At 43.8% G+C, this 26,803-nt stretch overlaps 1 protein-coding gene across 1 annotated transcript in view; it reads left to right on the top strand.

Moving 5' to 3' along the window:
• The window catches only part of WHRN (whirlin), an 822,559-nt gene that overhangs the window by 692,922 nt on the left and 102,834 nt on the right, over positions 1 to 26,803 (top strand). Inside the window, exon 6 of the mRNA XM_085611878.1 lies at positions 8,439 to 8,651. Within this exon, the coding sequence (XP_085468004.1) occupies positions 8,439 to 8,651 (213 nt within the window). The remainder of the gene's footprint in view (positions 1 to 8,438; positions 8,652 to 26,803) is intronic.

Genomic DNA, 26,803 nt, shown 5'->3' with positions numbered 1-26,803 from the left:
ACATTATACCTGGCGCATGTATAATGTGGTGCAGGGGTTTACAAAGTGACACATCTGCCTAGATGAATCACTTTGTAAATAGGGCGCAACATGGCACATTTTTTACACTGCCGGTGCGTCACAAAACATGACGCACTGGCGGCATAAAAGGCCCTTAGAATTTGAACGAGTGCTCCTTTGCACTGTCAGGGACCTAATGAAATGAAATAGTGTATTTATCAAAGAGCGCAGCTACTCAGACTAGAGTGTCCTGGCACGTGACAGGGAGGAAAACTTGTGTTAAGGTTCTTCCTGAAAGAGAGTAGGTCTGTGGGTAGTCTCAGAGACTCAGGGAGGCTTTTCCACAATTTTGCGCCTAAAAAGCAGAGGGATCTGCCTCAAGTGCGGGCAGGGCATTTTTTAGGCACGATGGCCAGGTTGGGATTGGAAGATCTTAGGGGTCTAGATGGTGTGTAGTGATTAACTCACTTATTTAGGTAGCCGGCTTCTAAGCCATGGAAAGCTTTAAAGAAGATGGTCATCACTTTGAAGTCAATCCGTTCTTTTATGCGGAGCCAGTGTAGAGACTTAAGAATAGGTGTCATACTAGATCTGGGTTTAGGTCTCAGGATGGCTCTGGCCGCCGCGTTTTGTACTACTTGTAGGCACTGGATAAGGGATTTGGGAAGACCGAAGTACAAGCTGTTGACATAGTCAAGCTTTTATGTCACCAGAGCCTGCACCGCGATCTTTCTGCTCTCAAGCGGTAACAGTGGCAGGAATTTTTTTAGCATCCAGAGTATGCCAAAGCAAGCGCCAGTTAGATTTTGGATTAGAAAGCGCATGGAGAGGGTCTTGTCTATGACAATTCCTAAGTTTTTGACTTTCTCCTTTTCCGCGGGCGGGGGCAGCAGATCTTTTGGCCACCAAGTGCTCCTGTCAGGTGTTTCTGGATTACTAAAGAAAACAACTTCAGTTTTGCCCGGATTGCACTTCAGCTCATAGATCTTAAGCCAGTTAAAAACCTTTGTGAGGCAAGACCTAATCATTGCCCCGTCAAAGTCGGTTCCTTTTTCACACGTAAAAATCAGCTGAGTGTCATCAGCATAGGAAACAATTTTGGCGCCCTCTTCCTCTACCAGAAATGCACGGGGATAGATATATAATAAAAAGGGTAAGACTGAGATTGGAGCCCTGAAGGACACCTACATTCATGGCCGGAACTGGGGATGAGAAAGGGGGGAGCCAGATGTCCTGAGATCTATTTGCCAAGAAGGATGACATCCATGTTCAGGCAGTCCCCCCAGGCCGATGTTAGCAAGTCTCTCCAGGAGCCTCTCATGTGGGACCGTATCGAAGGCAGCCGACAGATCGAGCAGTATCAATACGTCCTTGCCTCCCTGGTCCAGCTTACCCTTGAGAAATTCAGTCAATTCCAGCAGAGAAGATTCCGTACTGTAGTTAACCCTAAAACCGGATTGGGACTCATGAAGGGGCTTCCCATTTTCAATGTGTTTTAGGAGGGCCTTGTTTACATGCTTCTCTAATACTTTGGAGAGGACCGGAAGAAGGGAGATTGGCCTGTAGTTGGCAGGGTCCTTCGGTTTGGCGTTAGCCTTTTTTATCAGTGGAAGAATCTTAGCATTCTTCCATAATTTCAGCATGTTGTCGGAGGAGAAGGAAGCATTAAAGAGCTGGTTTACCGTGGGGTTTATGGTGGGAGCTAATAGGTTCAGGATATTCGCTGGACATGGGACGGTAGGCGAGCCTGACTTAATGCTTTGGAGAAGGATCAGTGACTCTTCAAGCTGAAACTCAGGGAAAGCTAGTAAAGATGGAGGATCCAAGAGGTGAATTAGAACTAAGGTAGAGGGTCAGTTCTTCCTCTGAGATGTTAGTGAAGGCTTGTTGGATCACGGACATCTTTTTGTGGAAGATTTGAGCTATTTGCTTAGACCATTCTTCCTTGCATGGCCCTTCCTTTGTGCCGACTTTCGGGGAGGTAAAGGATTTGACTATGCTAAAGATTTCCTTACTCCTATTTTGGGCATTTTTTACCTTGGTTTGAAAGAAGTTTTTCTTGTCTGCCTTCACGAGAATGTAATTAGCTTTTAAGTTGTCTTTATACACCTTCCTGTCCTCGGGTAGATAGTATTTACTCAATTTCGTTCCATTTTTCTACAATTTCTTTAGCTAGATCTGAGGGAATCGTTAAATCATGGAGCTGGTGGGGCCAAACTCTTTGAGGAGCGCGAAACAACCAGTACCGCTGCATCAATGTTGGTTCGGAGCCATGAATCTATTGAGAGGGCGTCCGAGTCGGGGCAGCCAGACAGCTCTGGTGAGGAATGACCAAGGGCGTCTGCGAACATCGGGATGGATATTTTATGGAACGTCCTGTAATTAGGGACCCTCTGCCCTGCGTTAGCCCAAGGGGCTGTGGCTGAGTTGGGAATGACGAATAATAGGAGGTGGTCAGAACAGATAATGGGAAGAGGTAGGCTTACTGATATGTCAAAGTTGTGAAAGATTTGATCTAGGGTATGACCCTTCTCATGGGTGGCCGAAGAAACATGTTGCAGGCCTGCAGAGTCTCCAACAAGGAAATTGTTTGAGGGTCTTTTCCATTGTCCATATGTATATTGAAATCTCCCAGAATAAGGCAGTTTTTGTATTTTAAGGCCAGGGAGGTGGTGGCTGTATTAAACGTACTAATACAATTTCCAACGGCACTGGGAGGTCTGTAAATCAGAAAACCAGCTAAGCTATGATGGGGGGATAAGGGACAGTGGAAGCCTAAGGACTCTGCACCCTCGATGTTTTCCATCAGGAAGGGAGAGCAGTCTAGTTTTTGATTGTAAATTTTGGTGACACTACCCCCTTCCCACTCGGCCAGTCCCTCCTAAGGATTTTATAACCCGCAGGGATTGCCGAGGTGATAGTAGGGTTGGAGGCTTCAGACAGCCAGGTCTCAGTGAGAAATAAAAGATCAGGCTGTTCGTCTAAAAGTAGGCCATAAATGTGTGGTTCATGATTTTGCATAGAGCCACAATTTAAAAGGATGGCCTTTAAGTCCTCTGTTTTCTTATTGTTTTTACACTTATTGTTGCGTGGGAGGGTCTTGGGTGTGACTTTCCTAGGCTGGAGGAGAGACAAGTTGCACTTATTGCATCAAAAGTCTACCTCCAAGCTCGGATCAGCCGCTGTACACTGACATAATGGTAGCCGCCTAAGGCTAAGCAGTTTTTCCCTACTGTAATATAGTGGAAGAAACTCACCGGAGGGGAACTGGGCAGCATGGCCGGCGCTGGACGCCTCCGGAACGCCTCCAGGCACAGACGGGCTTGCCTTTGGTGTGCCTTCGGCACGCCCGCTGCGCGCGTCCGTTCCGTTTGCATCGGGAATATATAGGCTAATACCAATGATGCAAACTGGATCGCTAACGCAGCTGAGGAAGTGGAAACTGAGTGGGCAGTAGTGTGGAGCCCGATAGTAGCCCCAGCCCTCCGCACAATCCGCATATCAGCCGCGGCCGACCAGGACTGGAGGAAAAGCGAGATGCGAATCGAAGCAGCTAAGGAGGTGTAGGCAAGCAGAATCAAGTAAAGTGCAAGTGCGCGTAGGTAGGAGAAATTGTTAAAAAGCACAGAGTAATTAAGCAACACATATACAATTTAAAAAGTATTAAAAACATAGTAGCATGGCAGGAAACACTAAATCCTACCACTGTCAGCTGCGCGCGTCTGTTTGCATCGGGAATATATAGACTAATGCCTATGATGAAAACTGGATCACTAACACAGTTGAGGAATCGGAAACTGTGTGGGAAACAGGGGCTCAAATTGGAACATAAATTCAAAGTTGTTCTGAACAGGGGGCCCCCAAAATATGTTTGGCCCAGGGCCCCCAAAATCCTTTAGATGTCCCTGGCTACACGGAGGGGGGTCCCACACTGTAGCCCTTTGTGTGCCGACTTGTTGTTATGCTCCTCGCCAGAAGGACACAAGAGGATAAATGGGGTCGTGACTGGAAGATCCGGGTCAGACCGAGAATCCAACACGTCTGTGTGCGTGTTACTTCTATGCATAGCTGCCCTCATTCACTGTATACTATCCATGCGGTCAGTGAGCCCCCACTCACCTCCATAATAGAACACCTTGAATGAGCGGGACGCGTGGGAGTTGGTGTGGAAGGAGCAGGTAGGTCCGGGCTTTGGTTGGGGGGTGGGTGGACGCTGTGTTGTCTGTTGGTAATGCTGTGGGGTGAGGGCAGTGGAGGAACACAAAGAACACTGACGAAGAAGCTGCGGGGATATCTGCTCGGGGAAGGCAGCCGAGAGGTGGGGGTAGGCGGGGGTGAGGGGAAAGAGGCGAAGCGCCACGCCAGGCACAGGATGAGGGGCAGCATGGAGGCACTACCCCCTGTGAAATGGCTGATAGAAAAGGCAGATAAACATGCAGTGTATGAACATCCGGGAAATTGGTGGGTTACGCCGGGCAAGGGCTTGGCGGCTAGGAGATGGGAATGGGGGTACACCCGTTCACGTGCAAACAGCTGGGTGGCAGTGGGCAGCAGTTACGTGTTTCTGGTTAGGTAGCTGTTATAGTCACGGGGAGGGTGGTACATGGATTCGTAAATGGGCTCTTCTGAAGGCGAGTGACCTCTAGGCAGTAGGCGATGAGGGGTGGATAGGGTGCTTGCTGCAACAATACACCGATAATGTGGCATGACTAGGGGGTGTTCAGCTTGTGATGAATAGTCAGGTGCAGGGGTGTACACATTACAAATAATGGACATGAATTGCATGGGTTTACAGGTGATCGGGGTGGGCAGGGGTCGTGCGCATGCATCTAAGGTAAAGATGGGGATGGCGATAGACTAGGACTGCAGGGGTGCTCAGCTTCAGATGGATGGACACGTGCATTGGTGTACACATCACAAGCAATTGACAGGAATTGCATTGGTTTACAGGTGATGAGGGATGGGCGGAGGTCGTGCATGCCTGCATAGGTGAGATATAGGGCTGGGTAGTAGCTTCATGGGTGCACAACGTTTTATGACTGGGCAGGTGCATGGTTGCACTGATAACAAGCAGTGGGCAGGCTGCTTGCTACATGTGAGCAGGAGACTGACTGGGAATGCAACTCCTGCACAATGAACCGAGATGCATCTGTCTCATTTTCATTCTAGTGAATGGGGCCACATTGTTGCACATGGCTTGGGAAATTGAAAGTGAGCTGCATGTGTGCACATATATTTATTTATTTATTTTAAAGGTTTTCTATAGCGCTAGCTAGACCAAGGGGTATCACAGCGCTTTACAGGAATGTGATGAGGTACAGTAATAAAAAAAAAATCTGGGAATAAAACAAGAGCTAATATAACGAGCATTAAAAATGCAATATGTCTCGCCTTTCATTAAGTTAAAGCCATTTTCTTTGCTATGCCATACCATCAGCAAATGGCTTTAACTTAATCAAAGGCGAGACCTATTGCATTTTCAATGCATGTTAGGTGTCTTCTTATTTATCTTGTACTGGTTCAGTCTCTCTGGCTAATATGTATTCTCCCTCTCTCCACTGCTTGGTGAGGATTGCTTCTTTTCTCTGTCTATACCAGTCCTCTTTCTAAGTCACTTCTCCTTTTACTCTTTCTCGTGACTTTAGAACTAAGGCAAACAACTCTTCATTTCCTTTTCTTCCATCACTCGATCCGGCCACATTTTTGTCTCTGCCTGTCTCTCATCAGTAAACTCTTGGATGTTTCCAAAACACTAAATCTCAACTCTTCATAAATTAAGAACCTTTGCTACCACGCAGCATCCCTTGTTCCTTTCCCTCTCCTTCTATCATCTTTCCGGTCTCCCACTGGGCTGGACAGGGACCCCAAAGCAGCCCTGGCAAAGTATGTCAGACCAGCCTCCGTACGGTGTATAGCGAGTGCAGTGAGCAGACCGGACGACAGGGTTTTTGGGTGGTTCTCCCTAAAGAAAATTTGGGGGAAAATGGTGCATTCCACCACATATTTGTTATTATATATTCAATTGTATTAGCTGCTAAAGCATAGTATATAATGACCTTACTGTGTACTAGGATACAACATTTTTTGTTGGGGCTCTTCAATGAGTCCCTCACTATCACCCCCCAGAAGTGCCTCGCATCTCTCTGTAGCCTATCTCTCACATGAATTTTATTTGTTTTATAGCACCTCCCATACAAGTGTAGGGAGCAATTTACATCACACACATATACAGAGACAATGAATCATACTTGTGTAAATCAGTGTATAGAAAATGTTACATAAGGCAAAGGGGACTACAAGGTGTAAGATTCACATTTCATCCATACTGCTAGGCACTTTTTAAGAGTGCATGGTCTGGAGAAGCACACACTTAGGATTCGGAATACAACACAGTGGTTGGGGTTGACTTTAATAAGAATGTATTTCTACCCAAACAAACCTTTTTAGCAGCATCAGGATAATGAACAACTGTGCACAAACATAACCTTCTAACCTGTACCATGCAGTTTTCATGCTGCTCTTTGATGGCAGTTCGTAGCTCACTGTGCTAGATTATGATTGTAAGTTATGAATTGCCTAGTAACAAAAGAATCTCTGTGGCAAAAGCAGTAACTCACCGAGCTATGCATATAAAATTTTGTTCTTTGATATGTATGGTACATGTTCTTTGCAGCAGGCATATTAACCCTAGGTGCTACCTTAGATGAGTCAAAACTGCCACTAGTCAAAACTCCCATGTCTCTCCAGAAGGTACATTAATCGTCAGAGTTGCCCGAAAACTGCTGAATGTACAAGGAATTCTGAAGTGCTTTTTATACTGCTGCACTGCTACAAAATCGTCCCCCACCCCTCCACCCTCCCGGGGAAACGCCCGGTGCCCGGTACTGCCAGTCTAACCTTGGTCTCCCATCTTGACCACTCCTCGTTGTTCTGGAGTCTGGGTACCACGTCCACCATCTCACACTCCACCTGCTTTAAGCTTTACAATGTTCGCAAAGTTCAGCCATGTTTAACTTCCTAGTCTACCAAAGCTTAGTCTATCTCTGATCCCTTGTCTTGACTCTTCTGTACTCATCACACTCCCTGCTTATTCTCTTACCCCTTTTAAATCATTGTTCAGTTCTGCTCGTCACCTCCTCCTTAAACTCGCTAATACCCATCACATCTCTCCTCACCTTGTTTTCGTACACTGGCTTGCTTTCACTCATTATTTCCACTTTCTTTCTAGGCTTACAACCTTTTCTGTGCTCTTTATTCTGCATCATGGATATGCCTGATCTTTTCCCCCTTTCTGCACTTCCCTTGATCCTCCTTCAAATCCTCTCTTCTGCTCACCTCCAAACTCCAGCATCCTCTTCCATTCATAGTTTGTTTCTCTCTGACTTTGTCCATCTTCAGAACTTCCCTTAAGTTGTATCTCTTTCACTAGTGTGTTCATGGAAGCTTCATCGCAGCACCTTCATAAATCGGCTCCACTTTGGGCCGTACCCTGGACTTCCATTTGTTTAATGAGGACACCACTTTGTAATCTTATGATTATGTGTTCTCGCTACGGCACTTTAGCATACAAACATATATATCAATGCGAATAAATAAATTAATTATTGTTCATAAAAATAATCTTCATTCCAACATAGATCCCACTTTCGGAAGCCATCACAATTTCATGTTGCCCTGACAGCTCTCCACTGTGCTTTCACTGTCCTCTGCTCCTCTGTGTTGGCTTCTGGTTCTAGTCGAGATTTCTGGTCAATAACACCAGTTAAGTGCCAGGTTTGCAGTGCCATTCCTGCTTTCTTTTTGGAGAATCACATTGGATATGCATTCTTAAGAGGCAGACCATAGTTGTATTTGTTTAGGGCACCTCTTAAACTCATCTGTAGTCCTGGTTCCATGTAACATGTTTTACTCTGATAATCTTCAAGTGCTTGCTCCATGGCAAATTTTCAGTATATCCACTCGGGATACGTTTATGAACAAGTCTACTTAATGGAAATCATTTAGATAGCCTTTATCTGAAAGTCTGGCATGCATTGAAAGGAGTGAATAAAAGAAGACCCAACTCTGGACATCCGTGCTAGAGTGCTCTGTACCTGGCTAAACTCTAATGAAAGGCAATGCTTTGAAGATCCATTGGTCTACTATGGTAAAACTCCAACAAATCTGTGTTTATTTTCATTATCCTTCTCTGTTGACTGCAAGAGATTCTGAGATGTAACCTGGTATCTTCCAATCTGTCCCTAGCTGGTGGGGTTGATTTTATTTTCACTAGTAGTCTGTTCTTATTCTTTCAGTCTTGAGCTGTCTCAATTTCTAACATCAATATCTTCTGCTGCGTATAGTTTTGCTTACATATCAGTAGAAAGAATATTGACAAACCTAATGCCTGCGTCTTATAAACCTCTTTGATAATCGCCCTGTTGTTTCTTCTCACTTAGCCGGTGTTTTACCGAGGCCTAGCCGGCTCGCAGGTGACCCTAAGCAGCATGGTGAATCAGAGCCGGCTGATGCTGGAGGAGAAAGCCCGACACCTGCTGAACGAGCAAGAGCGGGCCACCATGGGCTACTACCTTGACGAGTACAAGGAGAACAACATCTCTGTGGATGCCTTGGTGATGGCTCTCTTCGAGTTGCTCAACACTCACGCTAAGGTAAGATGGCCAGGAGAATGGTTCTCATGCACAGGCAATAGGGTAAGAGTCTGCGAAGAAGAATCCTGGAGAGAGTGTCCAAAAGCAAAGGGCACGGGGAAATTACGAAGGTGAAGCAATCTGGGGCTCTGTTTTATTATAAAATAGGATTTGACAGTAAAATCTAATTATAATAAAGTGTATAGATTTAAGCCTTGCTTTGAGGGTTCCAACCTGTATGAGGCCCAGGTTTCACGAAGTGCCCAAAATAATGTCACTATAGCACATCCCGTAATGATGCACCATTCATCATAAAAATGTACCTCGAACGCATGCGAACAGCAGAATGTGAGAGGCTATTGTTCCCGGTGCTTAATGCGAATGCATCCTCGTGTCAAAAATTGATGCGGTGCATGAGTAAAATGATTATTGTTGTGAAAAGGGTTCCCTTCCTGAAACACCACTTTTGTCCATGGTCATGCCTAGGTTCAAGGCTACCAACCCCTGCTCCCCACCCACCACAAGTCGTGGAAGTAGGCACATTTAAAATAAACCATCCTTTTCACCCCCCACCTTGAGAGTGAACTTGGGAGTAGTGAAGACACTCTGTAAAGTGTGGGCACATTTTTAGAATTTGCTGTGTCATTTCAGCTCCAAGTAACTTAGGCTTGCTTAGTATGTTGTGCTTTACAAGTTGAACCCCATAAACCATTCTACTCGTTGCTCCAATGGGGGAAGTAGACGTCGCTTATCCTCGCAGCTGAAAACTTCGAATCCTGCTAGAAGCCTCTATGGAACTGTTCAAAGTAGAGCTCCGATGTATTAAGGGCCCACGTATAAGGAGTAAACCATCATTAACCTTCTGCATCTTTATTAACCATCAGAGCCGGCTTTAGGATGGAGTGACCTGTGCCATTGCACAGGGCGCCAACGTTGATGGGCGAATGTTAGGCTGAGGTGTGGTAAGAGCAGCCTCCAGATATCTTTGAATATGCTGCATTCTCCAGTGGAAAATAACCACAGCATGCTAACCCTGGTGTTTAATGCACTTAATGGAGCAATCTGTGATTTGTCTAGGGATCGTTGTGACTCGTGCTAAAGTAGAAAATAGGTTCCTGCTGCACAGCACAATGTATAGCATGCATATCACAGATTTCTACTTTTTTATAGATAGCTCAGTGGGTTACTGCTGTTGTCACAGAGATTATTCAGCCACTATAGCACAGTGATCTATGAACTGGCGCCAAAATGCTGCATGCAAACTGCAAGGCAATAGTTTAGAATCTTTTTGTTTTATTCTCAATCTTTCATCATTCTAGAGCTGCTAAAAAAGCATTTATTTGGATAGTACTACTTTTTTATTGGTATAGACAACCCCCAACCACTAAGTTATGATTTTTATCGTAAGTTTGTGGGGCAGCTTTACTAACACTTTTGCATAAGAAAGATTACACAAACCTGGTGCATAGTGTTGTTATGGGATTTCCTGCCAGTGCAAATCCTGAATTGTGTTGAAAAGTAGCCCCAAGTAACATAAAGAAGCACTATCCTCTACGTTGCGCTACTTTGTGCCAAGGAGACGTAACTAGGGTGGTATATGGACATTCCCATGCGACCTCCCACAGATGTTGATGCTTATCCGTATCTGCTATCATTGGTAGAAGAAGGAGATTTGCATCAAAACTTTACAACTCCTCCAAGCAGATGTAACTGTTAAGCACACATTCAAAGTGTTAAGATGTTAAACCTTGTCAAAGCACCGAATTTTGTGTTGGAAGACTACACTTCTATTGCAAAACCTAAGAGTACTACTTTAGTACAAACCTATGCTTGACACCAAGTACACAACTTTGCACTATGGTGCAAGGGTGTGTGCTTTTATGCAAGGCAGCCTAAGTTAAGTCAACGTTAAGATTAGCGGCGCCATACCTTAGTAGAGATGGCACTCTTGTTCTTTCTACTTTTCATACAACACAGCCCAGCAGCTTTGGTTACTGCTCTGTGTTGTGTGCAAACTTAGTAAATCGGACCCGTTTCTCCAGATAAAGCACTCTTAACAGATAGGGCCACATGTATCATTACTTCAAACAAGGATTACCTAATTGCAATTTGCTCTTAATCGCAATTATGGAATCGCAATTTGAATGTATGAAACTCCATGAGTTTCATTTATAATTTCTTAATGGGTCGCAAATTGACCACTGGAGTAACAAAACTTAAGGGGGCCTGATGTAGATTGTTGGAAGAACAACACTGGAGCCTCTTCACAGTAAGTAGAAGATTTATTCACAGAGCACTCACCAGCTGACCAGACACCAACTGACAAGTCTAGAATGCAGCTTGGCTCAAAGAGAAGCAGTAGGAGAAATATCACAAGCTTTAAGTGATATATCGCCCCACTCCTTCTTGAACATAGACTCAGGAATTATGGTGTATCTTGAGCCAGTATCCACCATAAGAGTTACTACATGACCATCAATAATAAGCTCAGCTTTCGGTCTTCTTTCTCTCCTTTCATTACAAGTAATGATGTCAGGATCATCAACCACCAAGATTTTATCCCTTTCCCTTTAAATTTGAATGGCATCATCTTCTATGACCGCTACCTTGGACCGACCTTTGTTCCTACACATTCTTGAAAAATGACCCAACTTCCCACACTTAAGACACTCCTTGTTATTTGCAAAACAAACTTTTGCATCAGAAGTATGTCCATTACTGCCACGTCTAAAAAAAAATCTAATAGGAAATTTGCCAAAAAAAATGTCCTTTAAATTTTCTTTCCTTTAGTCTTTACAAGGGCTATGGCTTCTTCACCTCCATGTTCACACTCATACAAGGCCTTCTCAGACACTTCAGAAATGTGTTGCTGTGAACTACACTTTTGCAACTCCTTCATACATCTTTCTGATTCTTCGACTACCTTAGCCAAGTCTGTCGCTAATTTTAAAGAAGTATTCTTAGCCGCCCACAACTTCTCCTGTATCTTCCTATTATTACATTGAACGATGAGCTGATAGTGGATCAACTCATCTGTCATTGAACCAAAATTACATTTTACTGATAGTTAACGTAGCCGTGCAACAAAATCATTGATGGATTCCTCGTTACGTTGCTTGTGAGTGTAAAACTTGTATCTGTTCATAACCAAATTCTCTTCTTTGGCAAATCTCACTTCGAGTCTAGAAACAGCTTCTTTGTACTCATCAGTCATGGACTGCCCACTGGATTGCAACGCCTGGGGAAGATACATGAATATGCGTTGACCTTCCTTGCCCAAACCACTCAACAATAGTGCTTTTTTACATTTGGCCGAAAAGTCTTGCCCCTCGAGAGCATCTAGATAATTGTCAAACATGACTAACCCATCTTCCCACGGAATCGAAGGTGTACCTGTTTCACTGAGAAATGGTGGAGGTAGAGCTACTGCCACTTGTTGAGCCATAACTAGTCAAATGTTGCAAACCACTTTCTGAGAAATGAATATCTGCTTAAGTAAAGAAGAACATTCAAAACGCTGTGGAGAACTGTTAATTCCAACAAAATAGCATGGTGTGCACGTCCAATAACATTATGCACAAGAAATGTAGCTACCAGGACAGCACTGCTACCCAGTGAATATGCAGGCAAGAAATGGTGAGCTTATCACCGTGTGACAGTAACGCTCAAACTTGCAGCACTAAATAGGTGAGCGTTTCACTGTTTCTGGTTACGAAGAGTGAAATGGTAAGTGTATCACCGTGAACTTGCAGCAATAAATTGGTGAGCGTATCACCATTTCTGATTACGCTCGTCGATTGCCGTTACCATGACTACGCAGCTGGGCACAACACTGGTGCATTCGTCGTTCGTAACGTTAAATTTTTCCCGATCCAAATTAGCCGCTCGACGTTGTGGGGTGACGTCAACACGTTGCGCAGTTGCGTGATGAGCAGCGGAGGCACGATGTGACTTGGACACGCTGTGGCCAGGTAACGCTGGTGCCTAGCAACGTTCGGCACGTTTGAGCCTGATGCGCTGAGGATGGAGACGCTGCTGCTTAGTAACGTTTGATGCGTATGGTGAACGCTGCTGCCTAGCAACTTTTAACGCATCATGGAGTGCCACATGCGGCGTGAAAAGCGCACAGTGACTCACGGTTAGCCGGATGACGTCAGCGCTACTTCAAAGTCTCGCAATTTCTTCAAAATTTCCGCAGGATGAGTAAATCAAGATCGCAGCCTGAATGGATCAGCGGTCGTGCAGTACGCTGTGGATTCTCGTTGGGGAGGTGTCGCTTGTCTGAAACGTGATGAGAGGAAATTCTGCTCTGCTGGAGGCTCAAATTCTTGTCCAGTCAGCTCAGGAAATCGTCTCCAAATTGATGTAGATTGTTGTAAGAACAACACTGGAGCCTCTTCACAGTAAGTAGAGGATTTATTCACAGAGCACAGACAAAGCGTACACCTCACCAGCTGACCAGACACCAACTGACAGTCTGGAATGCAGCTTGGCTCAAAGAGAAGCATTTAGAACATTACAAGTATTCTGGAAGGACATAAAGGAAAGGACACAAAGGAAGGGCAAGAGATAGATAACCATGTTGAAAGATGAACATGTTTACAACAGGTCCCTTCTGCAAGCTATGTGGAGGGGCCCCCTCCCCTCACCATGGGCGATGCGGGGGCCTGTGTTACGCCACTGGAATCGACCTACCTCTTTAATATTAATGTGGCTGTCACCATTTACAACCCATTAGGAATTGCTAAAATCACAGGGATACCACCATGTCTGTGATTACTTTTAAATAAAGCATTATTTTTTTTTAGAAATGCAACCCGTTTTCATGAAAGGAAAATGGGTTGCGTTTAAAAGAGAAAAATGAAAAGTTTTCTTTTCATTTTTCATGAGCAGGCAGTAGTCCGTGGTCCGGTAAAATGCATGATGCATGTGGCCCATAAATGCCTACCAACCTGTATTGGTGACTTGTGGCTTCTTGATCTTGTTGGCCTCACTGTCTTATTTAACATTTCCTATGCAGTGACTTACACATTCATTAATTGTCCCTATATAATATGTGTGTGTGAAGTAAAGCACCCTGACACCCCATATCTGTATGAGCAGCGCTATAAGAGAAATGAAATAAATCTGAAAGGGTCTAACGAGAGATTGGGAGCACATTGGAGGAGGGAAGAGAGGGAATTTGTGGAAAAGGATGTTGCCGGGGCCTGGGTTCGGGGAGGGCGCCAACAGAGATTGTCTCATTGGTGCTACTAATGCTAAAACAGGTGCTGATGACTGTAGGCCGTAGTCCTCCTTATGCGCCATTTCCGGAAGATGTGAAAGCCGCGTCGAACTCCTGCCTCTCTATTCACCCCCTTCTATTCATCGCACCTTCACATCTGTCATCTGGGACTCACCGTGCTAATGTCTCTAATTACACTAATTTCAATATGCATTCAGCCGAAATGGCTAATGAGGAATTTTTGGAACTAATAATCATGCAATTAATTTGAATATGCACGGCTGACATTAATAAGCCAGCCTTTCTTGTGGTTGCTTATTGATTGCTGTGTCATATCTTTTGCATATTGATGAGCCAGAGAAGTAAAAAGCTGACCCAGTTCTGGCGTCCTGTGGGAGTTTACAACATGGCGTCCCTAACACTCCCGCTCGAGTTAGTATTCTGTATAATACCTCTCTGGAGAACACGATTGAAACAGCCCTAACATAACAGTAGGTTAACGCTGCCACAGGTGCAGCCTTCATGTTATAAATTCAAATCTTAGTTATCATTATTATGAAATTGTACAGGGTGGTAGTAAAACCAGTCATTCATAGTGCCTCAGCGTCACAAGACTGTCTGAAAGCGCTAAATGAAAGGCTGATTATCACATCACCAGATATTATGGTATGTTCTTTCATTGACAAGAAGTTCACTTTAGTCTCTTTTTCACAAATGCACTTTCGGCCAGTGAAATGGAAAAGGGCGCCCCTTCTGGCCTATTTTGAGATGAGACCCATCAAGTTGGATGGGTATGTCTCTTTTAAGGGAAGTGTTTTTAGCAGAGGAGTTATACAGACTGCCTCGAAGAGGTCTAATTTTTAAAAGGCAACAGCTTCCACTGGTAATGCACATGTGCAGAAACATTACCTTTGTCCACTTCTTTTGTTGATAGAAGTGTTTCTCTCGGGTGTATTCTTATAGAGATGCCTCTTGGGTAGAAAAATGTGTCTCTACTGCTCTGGGAAGTATCTTATGGTTTTTAAGGTTTTAGCATATGGAGTGACTTTCAGTCACCCACTAAGGCTTCTGCTATGTATACAGAAGTACTCTCTCCTGTTTAGGTTCATACTCTGTAAAAATAAGAACTCTCCCTTGTGTAGGTTTATTCTATATCAAACGAAGTGCACTCTCCTGTTTAGGTTCATCCTATATAAAAAAAAAAATAAGAGTTCTGTACTGTTTAGGTACAACCTATGTAAAAAGAGTGCTCTCTCCTGTTTTGGTTCTTCCTATGTATATGTAACTGCTCTCCCCTGATAGGTTTCATCCTATGTCAAAAGAAGTACTCACTCCTCTTTTGGTTCATCCTATCTAAAAAGAAGTGCATTCTCCTGTTGAAGTTCGTCCTATGTGAATTCTCCTGTTTAGGTTCATCTTATGTAACAAAAAGTGCTCTCTCCTGTTTGTGTTGTTTTCATCCTATGTAAAAAGAAGTACTCTGCATTCTATGTATATGTAAGTGCTCTCTCATGTTTAGGGTCATCCTATGTAAAAACAAGTGCTCTCTCGTGATTTGGTTCATCCTATGTATATATAAGTGCTCTCTCCTGTTTAGGTTCATCCTAAGTAAAAAGAAATACCCTCTTCTGTTTGGGTTCATGCTATGTAAAAATCAGTACTCTCTCATTATTAGGTTCATCCTATGTAAAAAGAAGTGCATTCTCCTATTTGGCTTGCTCCTTTGAAAAAAGAAGTGCCCTCTCTTGTTTAGGTTCATGCTATGTAAAATAAGTGCATTCTCCTGTTTAAGTTCGTCCTATGTGAAGAGAAGTGCACTCTTCTGATTAGGATCATCCTATGTAAAAAGAAGCACTCTGTACTGTTTAGGTTAATCCTGTGTAAAAATAAGTACTTGCTCCTATTTAGGTTCATCCTATTTAAAAATAAGAACTTGCTTCTGTTTAGGTTCATCCCATGTAAAAAGAAGCACTCACTCCTGCTTAGCTTCACCCTATGTAAAAAGAAGTACTCTCACCTGTTTAGGTTCATCCTATGTAAAAAAAAAAAAGTACTCTCTCCTGTTTTGTTTCATCCTATGTAACAAAAAGTGATCTCTCATGGTTGTGTTGTGTTCATCCTAAGTAAAAAGTAGTACTCTCTCTTGTTTAGGTTCATCCTATGTAAAAAGGAAGTACTTTCTCATGTTTAAGTTCATCCTATGTAAAAAGAAGTGCATTTTCCTATTTAGGTTCCTCCTATGAAAAAATAAGGGCCCTTTCTTGTTTAGGTTCATGCGATTTTAAATAAGTGCATTCTACTGTTTAAGTTCTTCCTATGTGAAAGGAACTGCACTCTCCTGTTTAGGTTCATTTTATGTAAAAAGAAGTACTCACTCCTGCTTAGGGTCACCCTATGTAAAAAGAAGTACTCTCACCTGTTAAGATTCATGCTATGTAAAAAAACAAGTACTCTCTCCTGTAGTGGTTCATCCTGTGTAACAAAAAGTGTTTTCTCCTGTATTTGTTGTGTTCATCCTATTTAAATAGAAGTACTCTCTCTTGTTTAGGTTCACCCTATGTAAAAAAGAAGTACTCACTCCTGTTTTGGTCTATCCTATGCAAAAAGAAGTGCATTCTCCTGTTGAAGTTCTTCCTATGTGAAAGGAAATGCATTCTCCTGGTTAGGTTCATCTTATGTAACAAAAAGTGATCTCTCCTGTTTGTGTTGTGTTTATCCTTTGTAAAAAGAAATACTCTCTCTTGTTTAGGTTCATCCTATGTAAAAAGAAGTACTCCCTCCTGTTTTGGTTCATCCTATCTAAAAATAAGTGCATTGTCCTGTTTAAGTTCTTCCTGTGTAACAAAAAGTGCTCTTACCTGTTTGTGTTGTGTTCATCCTACGTAAAAAGAAGTACTCTCTCCTGTTTTGGGTCATCCTTTGTAACAAAAAGTGCTCTCTCCTGTTTGTGCTGTGTTCACCCTATGTAAAAAGAAGTACTATCTCCTGTTTAGGTTCATCCTATGTAAAAAGAAGTACTCTCTCCTGTTTAGGTTCATCCTATGTAAAAAGAAGTACTCTCTCCAGTTTAGGTTCATCCTATGTAAAAATAAGTACTCGCTCCAGTTTAGGTTCATCCTCAGTGGCGGCCCCTTCATTAGGACAGAGGAGCATCTCCCCCCTGTTGCCAGAGCTGCCGCGAAGGTGAAAAATAAAATATTAATAAAATACATTTATTACCATTTTATTTTTCCCTTTCCCACGCCGAGCCGTGTTTGTGGGCGGGCCACTGCTGCTGACCGGCAGCACAGGAGTGTTGTTCACTCCACCTGTTTACACTGCGCATGCCATTTTGAATGGCTGTCTTGCGACGGCCAGACTGACATGCGCAGAGTAAACCTCTCCACCCAGCTGTCTAAGACATCTAGCTGGAGAGCAGACACAGGTCCAATTACCTCGAGGAGCAATCCGGACACTGCTCTCATGCTGCTCATCCGCAGCATGAAAGCAGCATTGGAATTTGTTTGTTGAGAATTCCATTGCTGCAGTCAGACTGCCGGTGAACCCACGAGGACTGGAGGAGGCAAGCCAGTGAAGGAAAGGGCTGTTTTATTTGTATTTTTCCATTTTATTTTTATTTCATTTTTAGCCTCGTCCTCAACACCAGAGTTGTCAGCCATGGTTCGTTTAAAACACTATTTATAACGAGCCATGACTGACAGCCACATGCGGCTGGTACCCTAAATATTTAGGTGTTTGCCTCACCAAATGTTTAGGGGACCAGCTGCCACTGTTCATCCTATGTGAAAAGAAGTACTCGCTCCTGTTTAGGTTCATCCTATGTACAAATAGGTACTCTCTCCTGATTAGGTTCCTCCTATGAAAAAACATAAGTGCTCTCCCCTGATTTGGCTCATGCTTTGTAAAAGAAGTGCATTCTCCTGTTTTAGTTCTTCCTATGTAAAAGGAAATGTACTCCCCTATTTAGGTTCATCCTATGTAAAATAAGTGCTCTCTCCTGTTTAGGTTCATCCTATGTAAAAAGAAGTACTCTCTACTGTTTAATTTCATCCTACGTAAAAAGAAGTACTCTCTCCGCAGGAGAACAGTTTCCTCTGGCCACAACTAGTAGGCCATCCCAGCAGTAGCCCAGCTAAGACCGCTCAGGGTTTGCAGGATAAAGCTTCTCAGTCGCTGGACAAAGCAGCAGCTTTCATTGTTTTCTTCCGGGACCCAGGGCCGGTGTGGCCGTGGCGAGCACCTTGCATTTTCGCTGTGGTCTGGAAGGATGGGAGCCAGTTTTGGACTGGTTGGGGGGCTTTTTTATTACTGGGGGCCGGTTTTGGAGCAGTGCTGCAATATTGCCCCCCTGTAACAAAAGCGCAGTGATCCTCCGGCCACCGTCCCCTGTACCCTCCCTGGTCTGATGTAATTGCCGGGGTTTCCGTTCCCTGCTGGGACCATAGACTTGAACCCGCACTAGGGCTCTGGCATTCTCCTGGAGTATCATTTCCAACTGAAGAAACCCAGCCTGACAGCAGACTCCAGAAACAATCCATCTCTGAACTGTCCACTGAGGCATCGTTTGTACGTCCCATGTTTCTCAGACACCAGCTCTTACCCTCCAGTGACTAACCAATACATGAACAATGCATTCTGAACAAATCCCATGGCTGCACCATGAATAATAATGGCTTCACTCCTGCACTCACCGATCAGATCAATGAAATGCAGGAATGTCGGAACTATGGTCTGCTAGAGACGACGAGCAAAGAAGGCAGAGACTTGACATTACGACTCACGCCTTAAGTGCGTCATGACGCTTGCACATGCATGCCTTCTGCTGTATGTGTGTACGTACGTCATGATGCAGGTGGCCATTTTTATTTACCATTCTAACAGGATGGCCAGCTATGTTGGAACTCTAAATTAGAATATGAACAAAAAACAATAAGAAGTGCATACAAGGATGATATTGGATGCAGGTGACCCAGCAGCACTTTGCAAATGCCGGGCTCTCGTAAATAAATAGTTGAACACAAAAAGTATGAGGAGGAGCAGGACTGGGAGCATCACACCAAATAGCACATGTGAAGTGTGATAAAAAAAAGTGAGTGGTACCACACTTTATACATGTTGAGCTCTCAAAATAAATAAATAAATGATATGTGAGCAAGATAGGGAGGGGCAGGTCTCATAGGGGTGTGTGAGGAAATGGACGTAGATTAAAAAAACAAGAAAGTGCAAGCAAATATGTGCAGCCCCATGGAGTTCTCCATAGTACATTAAAAAAGAGCTCCATCAAGTATGAAGTGGGAGGACAAAGATCATCCATTCAGGACACTGTGAGGCCAGAATGCTCCGAGGTAGGACAAACTCAAGAAGAGGGAGGCAAGCCAACGAATCAGAAGCAGACAAGTATATTTATTGAAAACCAATGGCAGCCGCTGTAAAAGACAAGTTGGGGGTAGAGGAGGGATGGGGAGTGTGGGGACAAATAATATTTTTTTTAAAGTACCAGTTCCTGCCACCATCGCTGATGGATGCCTCGGTGCTTCTCTTCCGCAGTCATTGTAAAGCACAGGCTCCCCACCCAATCCAGACGTTAAACTCATGCTATGAGAGCAGCGCCAGGATTGGTCTGAGCGGCTTAGTCTGCTGCTTAGACAGTGCCTGGGAGTCTGCAGCTTTTCTACAGCCTGACTGTGAACACAGCTGGGTGGGGAAATAAAAAAAAAAGTGCACGTCTGTTTGGCTGGCCTAAGACGGCCAGCCAAACTTACATGCACACTTCTAAGTGCCCACCACTGCTCCCTTTCATGGCCAGGCCCCGCCCTCACAGGCATGCCATCCAGAGCGAGTCACAGAAAAATAAAATGTTTTATTAGAATTTTCGTTTTTTTGTGACTGTCTCTGAACGGTGGGTGACGCTCCTCCGCCATTACGGAGGAGCCGCCCCCGTTGGAAACAATAGGTCTGGCCACAGAGAGCAAACTGCTGTTTGTAGCTGAGACCTAAAAAATTACATGGGTTGTGGTTCATCTTAGGTCAGATTAAGAGTTCCTTATTGATTCAGTATTTATTTACATGAAGGCAAAACAACAAATAAAATAAAAATTCCGTTTGAATAAATAATACATATTTTATGTTAAGATATAATGCTAATGACAAAAACATAATACATGTAAATTATACCTTTCACAAAATAAAATACCATTACAATAAAAACAGATTAGAGAAAGGACAGAAGCCAAATATACTGAACAGTTTTGTCATTGCTTTGCGCCTACCTTACATAATGATTGGTTTTGCGACTGCAAAACAGCAAGTCGACATGCGCAAAATGAGCTTTGTGAGTTGGAAAGGTCTTTTCAACTTGCAAACTACATTTAGGATCTATTGTGCTTTGAAAGGCTGCGGTGACGTGTAAGACGTGCCCTTTCCTCCTTCAAGTGTAGTATATCAATTCATTGCACCTGCAATTGTGGTCGAAAATCATTGCCCGGTTGTTGACTTATCAAAGCAGTTAGAACTGATACACAAAGTAGGAACTATTAACAGAGGTTTCAGTCTGTGAACACCTGCTGGGGGCATCAGAGAAGCAGAGCATGGTCCAGGAGACCACTACATGGTCCCCCATGCCTTTGCAGAATGTGTATTTTATCTCTTTCTCAGCACGTCCCCTCCAGTGTTCTGGGCCAGTGAGGAAAAGGATCAGTTTCCTCGCTAATATTACCACTGGTTCCGGAAAAGTGCATGCTTGGGCCACTGTAGCCAGATGTGGATTCCTCTTGCACAACTGAGCTAATTTTTCCACTTTGCGAAATAAATTAATGACCTGTGAGGGTGCTCTAATTTGTGTTTTGATACCAGCTGCTCCACATGAACAAATTGTGTGATCTTGGTTAAGGACTTGGGTAAGTAGTCTTCTTGTGCCTTGGTTCCTATATCTTATTATGAGTGCCTTGGTGCAGTTCACTGTGCCGTTTGAAAGTACCTGTCCTAAAAGTGAATGCATTACAGCCAAGCAGCAGCATGTGACAGTGACACAGGAACATGTTCAAGAATAAAGTTGTCACTCCGCTGGCCGACTATGTGAAGTCACTGATATTGACAGATATCTGGCGACACCGTTACCCAACTGAACGCAGTTATTGCACACAGGCTCGACTACCTATTTGCCCCTTCAGGAGAAATTCAGACAGTAAACGAAGTAGAATACCTTGCGAGGGGCATTTCTGACCATTCTCCTCTATGGTTGACAGTGGGGAGGGGAGGGTACGGACAGCGCACAGACTGGAGACTAAATGCTTGGGAGCTCCAAGATAAAGTGGTGACGGGTGTAATAACAATAGAGACTAGGTTGTTTTTCCAAGAAAACGAGGGTTTGGTGCCCTCAGACACAATCCTGTGGGAGACATACAAGGCAGTACTTCGGGGCAGGCTACAAGACGTGATTGCGCAAAATAGAAGGGAGGAAACACGCCAAATAGAAGCTTTAGAGGTCAAGCTCCTGGAATTGGAGGGGAACATTACCCCAGATACCGAGACAGTCGTACTAAGACAACTCTCGGTCACACAAAGGGAGCTCTGGGCTCTGTCAGAGGAGGAAGTTAAGACTCAAATCCAAGCCACACAACATAGACTTTATGAGACGGGAGATAGAGCGGGGCGACTCTTAGCCTGGATGAACCGGAAAGAAAGAGAGGCAAATTGGGTGAGCCAGATAGTGTAAGCTGACAATAGATACACAACATAGCGGGAGCCTTTGTGCATTACTACGGGGACTTATATGAGACTAGGACATTAGTAGGTGAGGCTCGGATAACAACATATTTGAGTGGCAAATAGATGCCCACCCTGCGACAAGAGGATAGCGAGGCCCTAGTGCCAGACTTTACTCTAGCGGAAGTGCAGGAGGCCATTAATAAACAAAAATCCGGGAAAACATCAGGACCAAATGGGCTACCGGCGGAATTTTCTAAACAACATAGTGGCTTACTGGCTCCCCGGTTGCTAAACATGTTCCTGGCGGCAAGAGAAGAAGGGACGTTGCAACTAGACCTCTGTTATGCCACAGTAGTGGTATGCAAAAATCGGGCAAACCCACGGAGAGCTGTGGATCCTATCGTCCCATCTCTCTACTAAATATTGAAACTAAGATCTTTGCCTCCATTCTGGCGAAGCGGCTCCTAACAATAATCACATCACTAATTCACAGAGATCAGTCAGGCTTTATGCCTAAACTGGCCACGCTTTTTAACCTTCGCAGACTTGTGAACTGGCTAGACACTGTGAAAGACAATCCTATCTGGCTGGATGCCGAAAAGGCCTTTGATACAGTTCACTGGCCATTCATGAGGCAGGTGCTCATAAAATTTGGCTTCAGGATGAACTTCCGGACCTGGGTTGACCTCCTATACGCAAATCCCAAGGCAAAAGTCAAAGTCAATGGCATAAAGTCAGCAGAATTTCTAATCCAGAGAGGTACTAGACAGGATTAGCCACTGTCCCCCCTGCTCTTTGCGCTGGTTCTAGAACCACTGGTGTGCCTAATCAGAGCTAACCCAGAAATAAAGGGTTTTCAAGACACCAAGGGACGGATGATAGATGAACGGATCTCCCTTTATGCTGACGATATCCTACTGTATATTTCTAGCCCTGACACAACGCTACCCCTCATATTCCACCTGGTCAAGGACTTTGGTACATACGCAGGATATAATATCCATTGGGGAAGTCCAGCCTATACCCTATTGAAAACACCATGGCCAAGTATCCTATACCGGAACACCTACACATTGTTAAAGATGGTTTCAAATACTTAGTACTGTATATCTCCATGAACGAAGTTGATTGCCTAGGGCATAACATCAGGCGGGTCCTACTGGAATTCCGAGAAGATGTTGCCAGATGGAAACGTCTCCCCTTGAATTTGCTAGGGTGGCCATGTACAAAATGATTACGCTCCCCAAACTGCTTTACATCCTTCAAAATATGTATTACAAAATCCCAGATGCAGTCTTTAAGGCAGTTGCAGACGAGGTGCGCACACTGCTATGGGATGGTAGCCACCCGCGAGTAGCACTTTAAACTCTGCAGCACAGTCAGTACAATAGGGGAATTGCCCTCCCAGACATACTGGCCTATTATAGGGCAGCGCACCTAATAGTTATTAATGAATGAGGATATGCACCTGGAGACCATCCTACATATACCCTGGAAAGGTTCCAATTTCAGAAACATTCCCATTTACACTACATTTATGGGGGCTCTGGAACACAAAGTTTATTACCCGCAATTCATATGGCGATTGAAACCTGGAAAAGAGACTGATGAAATGGGAGAAGAGATTGACTAAGTCCACACCGCTATGGGAGGGTAAGGGACTGCCGGAATTAGCGAAACTGCAGGACTTCAAAGAGTGGAACACAATTGGGATTACAACAATAGGGGATATAATACGGAAAGGAGAAATCATAACCTTTGCAGAGCTTCAAAAGGATTATAAGTTTGTCCAATAAACAATACTACCGATATAAACAACTCCAGCATGCCTGGAGAGCGCAAAAACCTGAGATTACAGATATCCCCGAGTATGCACCGTTAGAAGGCTGACTGCTGCAGGAAGAGATACCAGAAAAGGCAGTGTCCTGGACATACAAAACGAAAATTAATAACATTCCTGGCACACTGTCTCCATTTAGAGGCAAATGGGAGGAAACTACTGGTGCACTGGAAGACATTGACTGGTAAATGGCGCTAATGCATCCCAGAGAAGTAGCGATTAAGCTTAGGGTACGCCTAATGCAGTTTATAGTCCTGCATAGGTTATATTACGACAGAGCAAGACTTTACGCCATGGGCAGAGCAGAGACTCCAAGGTGTCTACGTTGTAGAACGGAAAAGGGTTCCTATATCCATACTCTGTGGGAGGGCCAATTAATACGCAGGGATTGGTTACTGATAGTAACAGAACTTAACAACGTACTCGAAACACAGATCCCAATGGATCCAAAATACATTCTTCTAGGCATACATACAGATGTTGACATTATCAGACACAAACTCCTACTGAGCAACCTAGGACTCATAGTCGCTAAGAGAGATATTGCCAAGTACTGGGGAAGAGCAGACTTACCCACCATGACCGCATGGCGGGCGAACATGGACCTGTATATGCGGGCAGAAAAAACGGTTTACAAAGCAAGAGGGTGCCCTAGGAAGTTTGGGGAGATATGGCTGCCGTAGCGGAGTTGTTATGGCTTAGAGTTGCTCGAGGAGGGCCCGAATGAGACGCAGTTTAGTACACAGGGGTCTACACATGTGTGGTAACACACCCTGGGACTACCAAGGGGGCAAGCTAAATGAGACTTGTCTAACGTATAGGTTGGGACTGTGGGGGGAAATGTCAAAAGGACTTGTTTTATTGTTATGCCTGCATTTCTACAAATCATGTTTTATGATTGTAACATATGAGACACACCTACTGATGTTTTGGCTGATTCTTCGAAAAATAAATACAAATAGTTAAAAAAAAAAGGATAAAGTTGTCAGGACACTATGAATTGTTTTCAGACAATTAGTTATTGCATTTTTGTGAGTTGCCACTTTTGCTTTCATCGCTGTTCATAACAGTGGAAGGATTTGTTTATTTTTCACCTACACATTGATGATAACATATAATTAGAGACATGGCTTTTTTTCAATTCTTTAAAAGTTCTTATAGACTTTTTTCCCATGAATGAGAATCGTCTTTTATGAGTCTGCAATCAAGCTCTTATTCTGTGTGCACATTTGTTTTTTCACATTTGGGGGTCATGTTGCACATTTGTTTTTGCACAATTGTCAGTTCTGCTGCACATTGGTTTTAAGCATTTTTTTGCTTAATGGGTAAATGAATGACTGAACTCATTGACGCAGGTAACTTCACAAGGCGTTGCCCTCTCTGAGATTTATCCACACAATGGGACAAACTAAGCATGGTTGTAATCCACACGGACATGAAAATGAGGCCAATAAGTTAGACCCTCAGACAATTTCAGATGGCTTTATTCATCTGTGTGAAAGTATGCATGCAACATTGAAAGTCTAATGAAAATCCTAACTGCAAATACATTGTGGATTTCTGTAAGACAGATATTGATGAAAGCTGCTTAGAGCTTTGTAATGTGTCTGAACTTTGACAGGCAGAGGGGAATTGTTGCATCTTTCGGATGAGTAACGGATGCCCTTCAGTGTGAGCAAGGTCAACATTCATGCTCTCATCTTCCTGAGCTGCTAGACTGAATGTTGTTGCCTTCCTACATAACACAACAATAATACCAGTAACTTGGTTGTTACAGCAATAACAGATACATTTAAAATGTATTCTTTTAAATAAAAAAATCAGTATTATGTCTGTGACCATATGTACAATTTAAAGAAATTTGATGAAGAAAACTTTAGGTGCACATACGCTGTGGATTTCGGTAAAACAATAATTAATGGCAGCAACTTAAATGTTCAGAGACATGTTTCTGAAGAGTGTTGTAGGAACCTTCTGTTTTTGCCCTACGAGTTTTAAAAAACATTTTCTACCTGCTCAGTGGCCTCCTTAGTGCCTGATAGCTCAACGACCTTTGCATATTTAGGATTTGGCTCCCCTGCTGTTACGATAAGGATATTTGTATCGCTGACACTGTAAACTGACTCCTTCTTAAGGAAATGTAGGTTGTGCGCTTGGTTTCCATTAAAAGTGCTAGTGTAAGCACTTTGGACAGTATATTTCTTCAAAACAATGATAACATCTTACATTTTGCAAAGAATTGGCCGAGTCCATCCGAATCCTCGCCTACCCACTTGAAAATTAATTTGCAGTTCTTTCTGCCACCGGTCCCAATGTGTCTTGCACTGAGGCTTAGCCGGGGTTCTTCAGTCACTTCATAGACCCGCTCCTTTGAAGCCTAAAGGCCCGGCTGTGCATCGCCAGCGACTCTCCCTTAAGTCCAAGCTTAAAGGAGTGGAGCACGAAGGCCGTTTTCATTAGGACTTGGCCGCCTCCGAGGCATATTGATCACTTCTGAGAGCTCACCTCTCAGCTCACCGCCAAATACCTGCTTTTCAGATCAGTTTCAATTAGCTTCAAACAAGCTAGAGAAGGGCTTTCAAATTGTCCACGAGCTCTCCGGTCGTGATGCTGGTGCGGCTGTAATCCCTAATTTGATGGAGCTTTGCCTCAGACTTTATCACTACTTTGGCACCAAGGTTGCTGTAATAGGAAAGGATGACTGTGTAGGGTAGGTTCTTTCCCCCCATCTTTCTCTGCAGTTAGTGATATGGCTCGAGTTGTGCATCAATTTGTATCAGTGCTGAAAATGGGAAAAATGACTCCCGAAAATGACGGTTTGGGGGATTGGAGGCTGGTGCTCACAAGGCATGACACGCATTGAGCACGCATGAGCTGTACTGTGGTACCTATTGCTGTGTATGCTGGTATAGACACACTGCAGGGTACACAAGTCATTATGATCATCGAGGCCAGAATCCTGTCATAGAATATGAATACCCTGCCAATAATGTGTTTTTATGATCCTATCTCGGAGGGCGGTTCTTTAATTTCTTTTTCTTGTACAACCACTACTTCACCAAACTACGGTTATCAATTCTTTAGGACTCATCTCACTTCGCTCCTCTCAGGAGTGGCTACAGTTTTGTCTTGACTATGGTCATCCCAGTTTTGTAAATTTGTTGAATTGACTGATCTGCTTGAGAGGTTTTGTCCCCAATTGTCATAATTTGTCTGCACAAATGCCCACTTTGAATGCTAGATGCATGATAGCTGCTGACGTCAAGGGTTCGTCTGTTTCTGCTTTTGGCTCCTAGCTCTTGGACTGCTATCAGTGTGTGATTCTTCCATGTTCTCCATCTTTTTTGATCAGTGACACACAATTTTCTCAGGTTGCCTCACTGTCCTCATGTCTGTTCAATC

Source organism: Triturus cristatus, chromosome 1_2 (genome assembly GCF_964204655.1).
Source record: "Triturus cristatus chromosome 1_2, aTriCri1.1, whole genome shotgun sequence".
NCBI classification, from domain to species: domain Eukaryota; kingdom Metazoa; phylum Chordata; class Amphibia; order Caudata; family Salamandridae; genus Triturus; species Triturus cristatus.
This window is presented reverse-complemented; position numbering and strand designations above follow the sequence as displayed.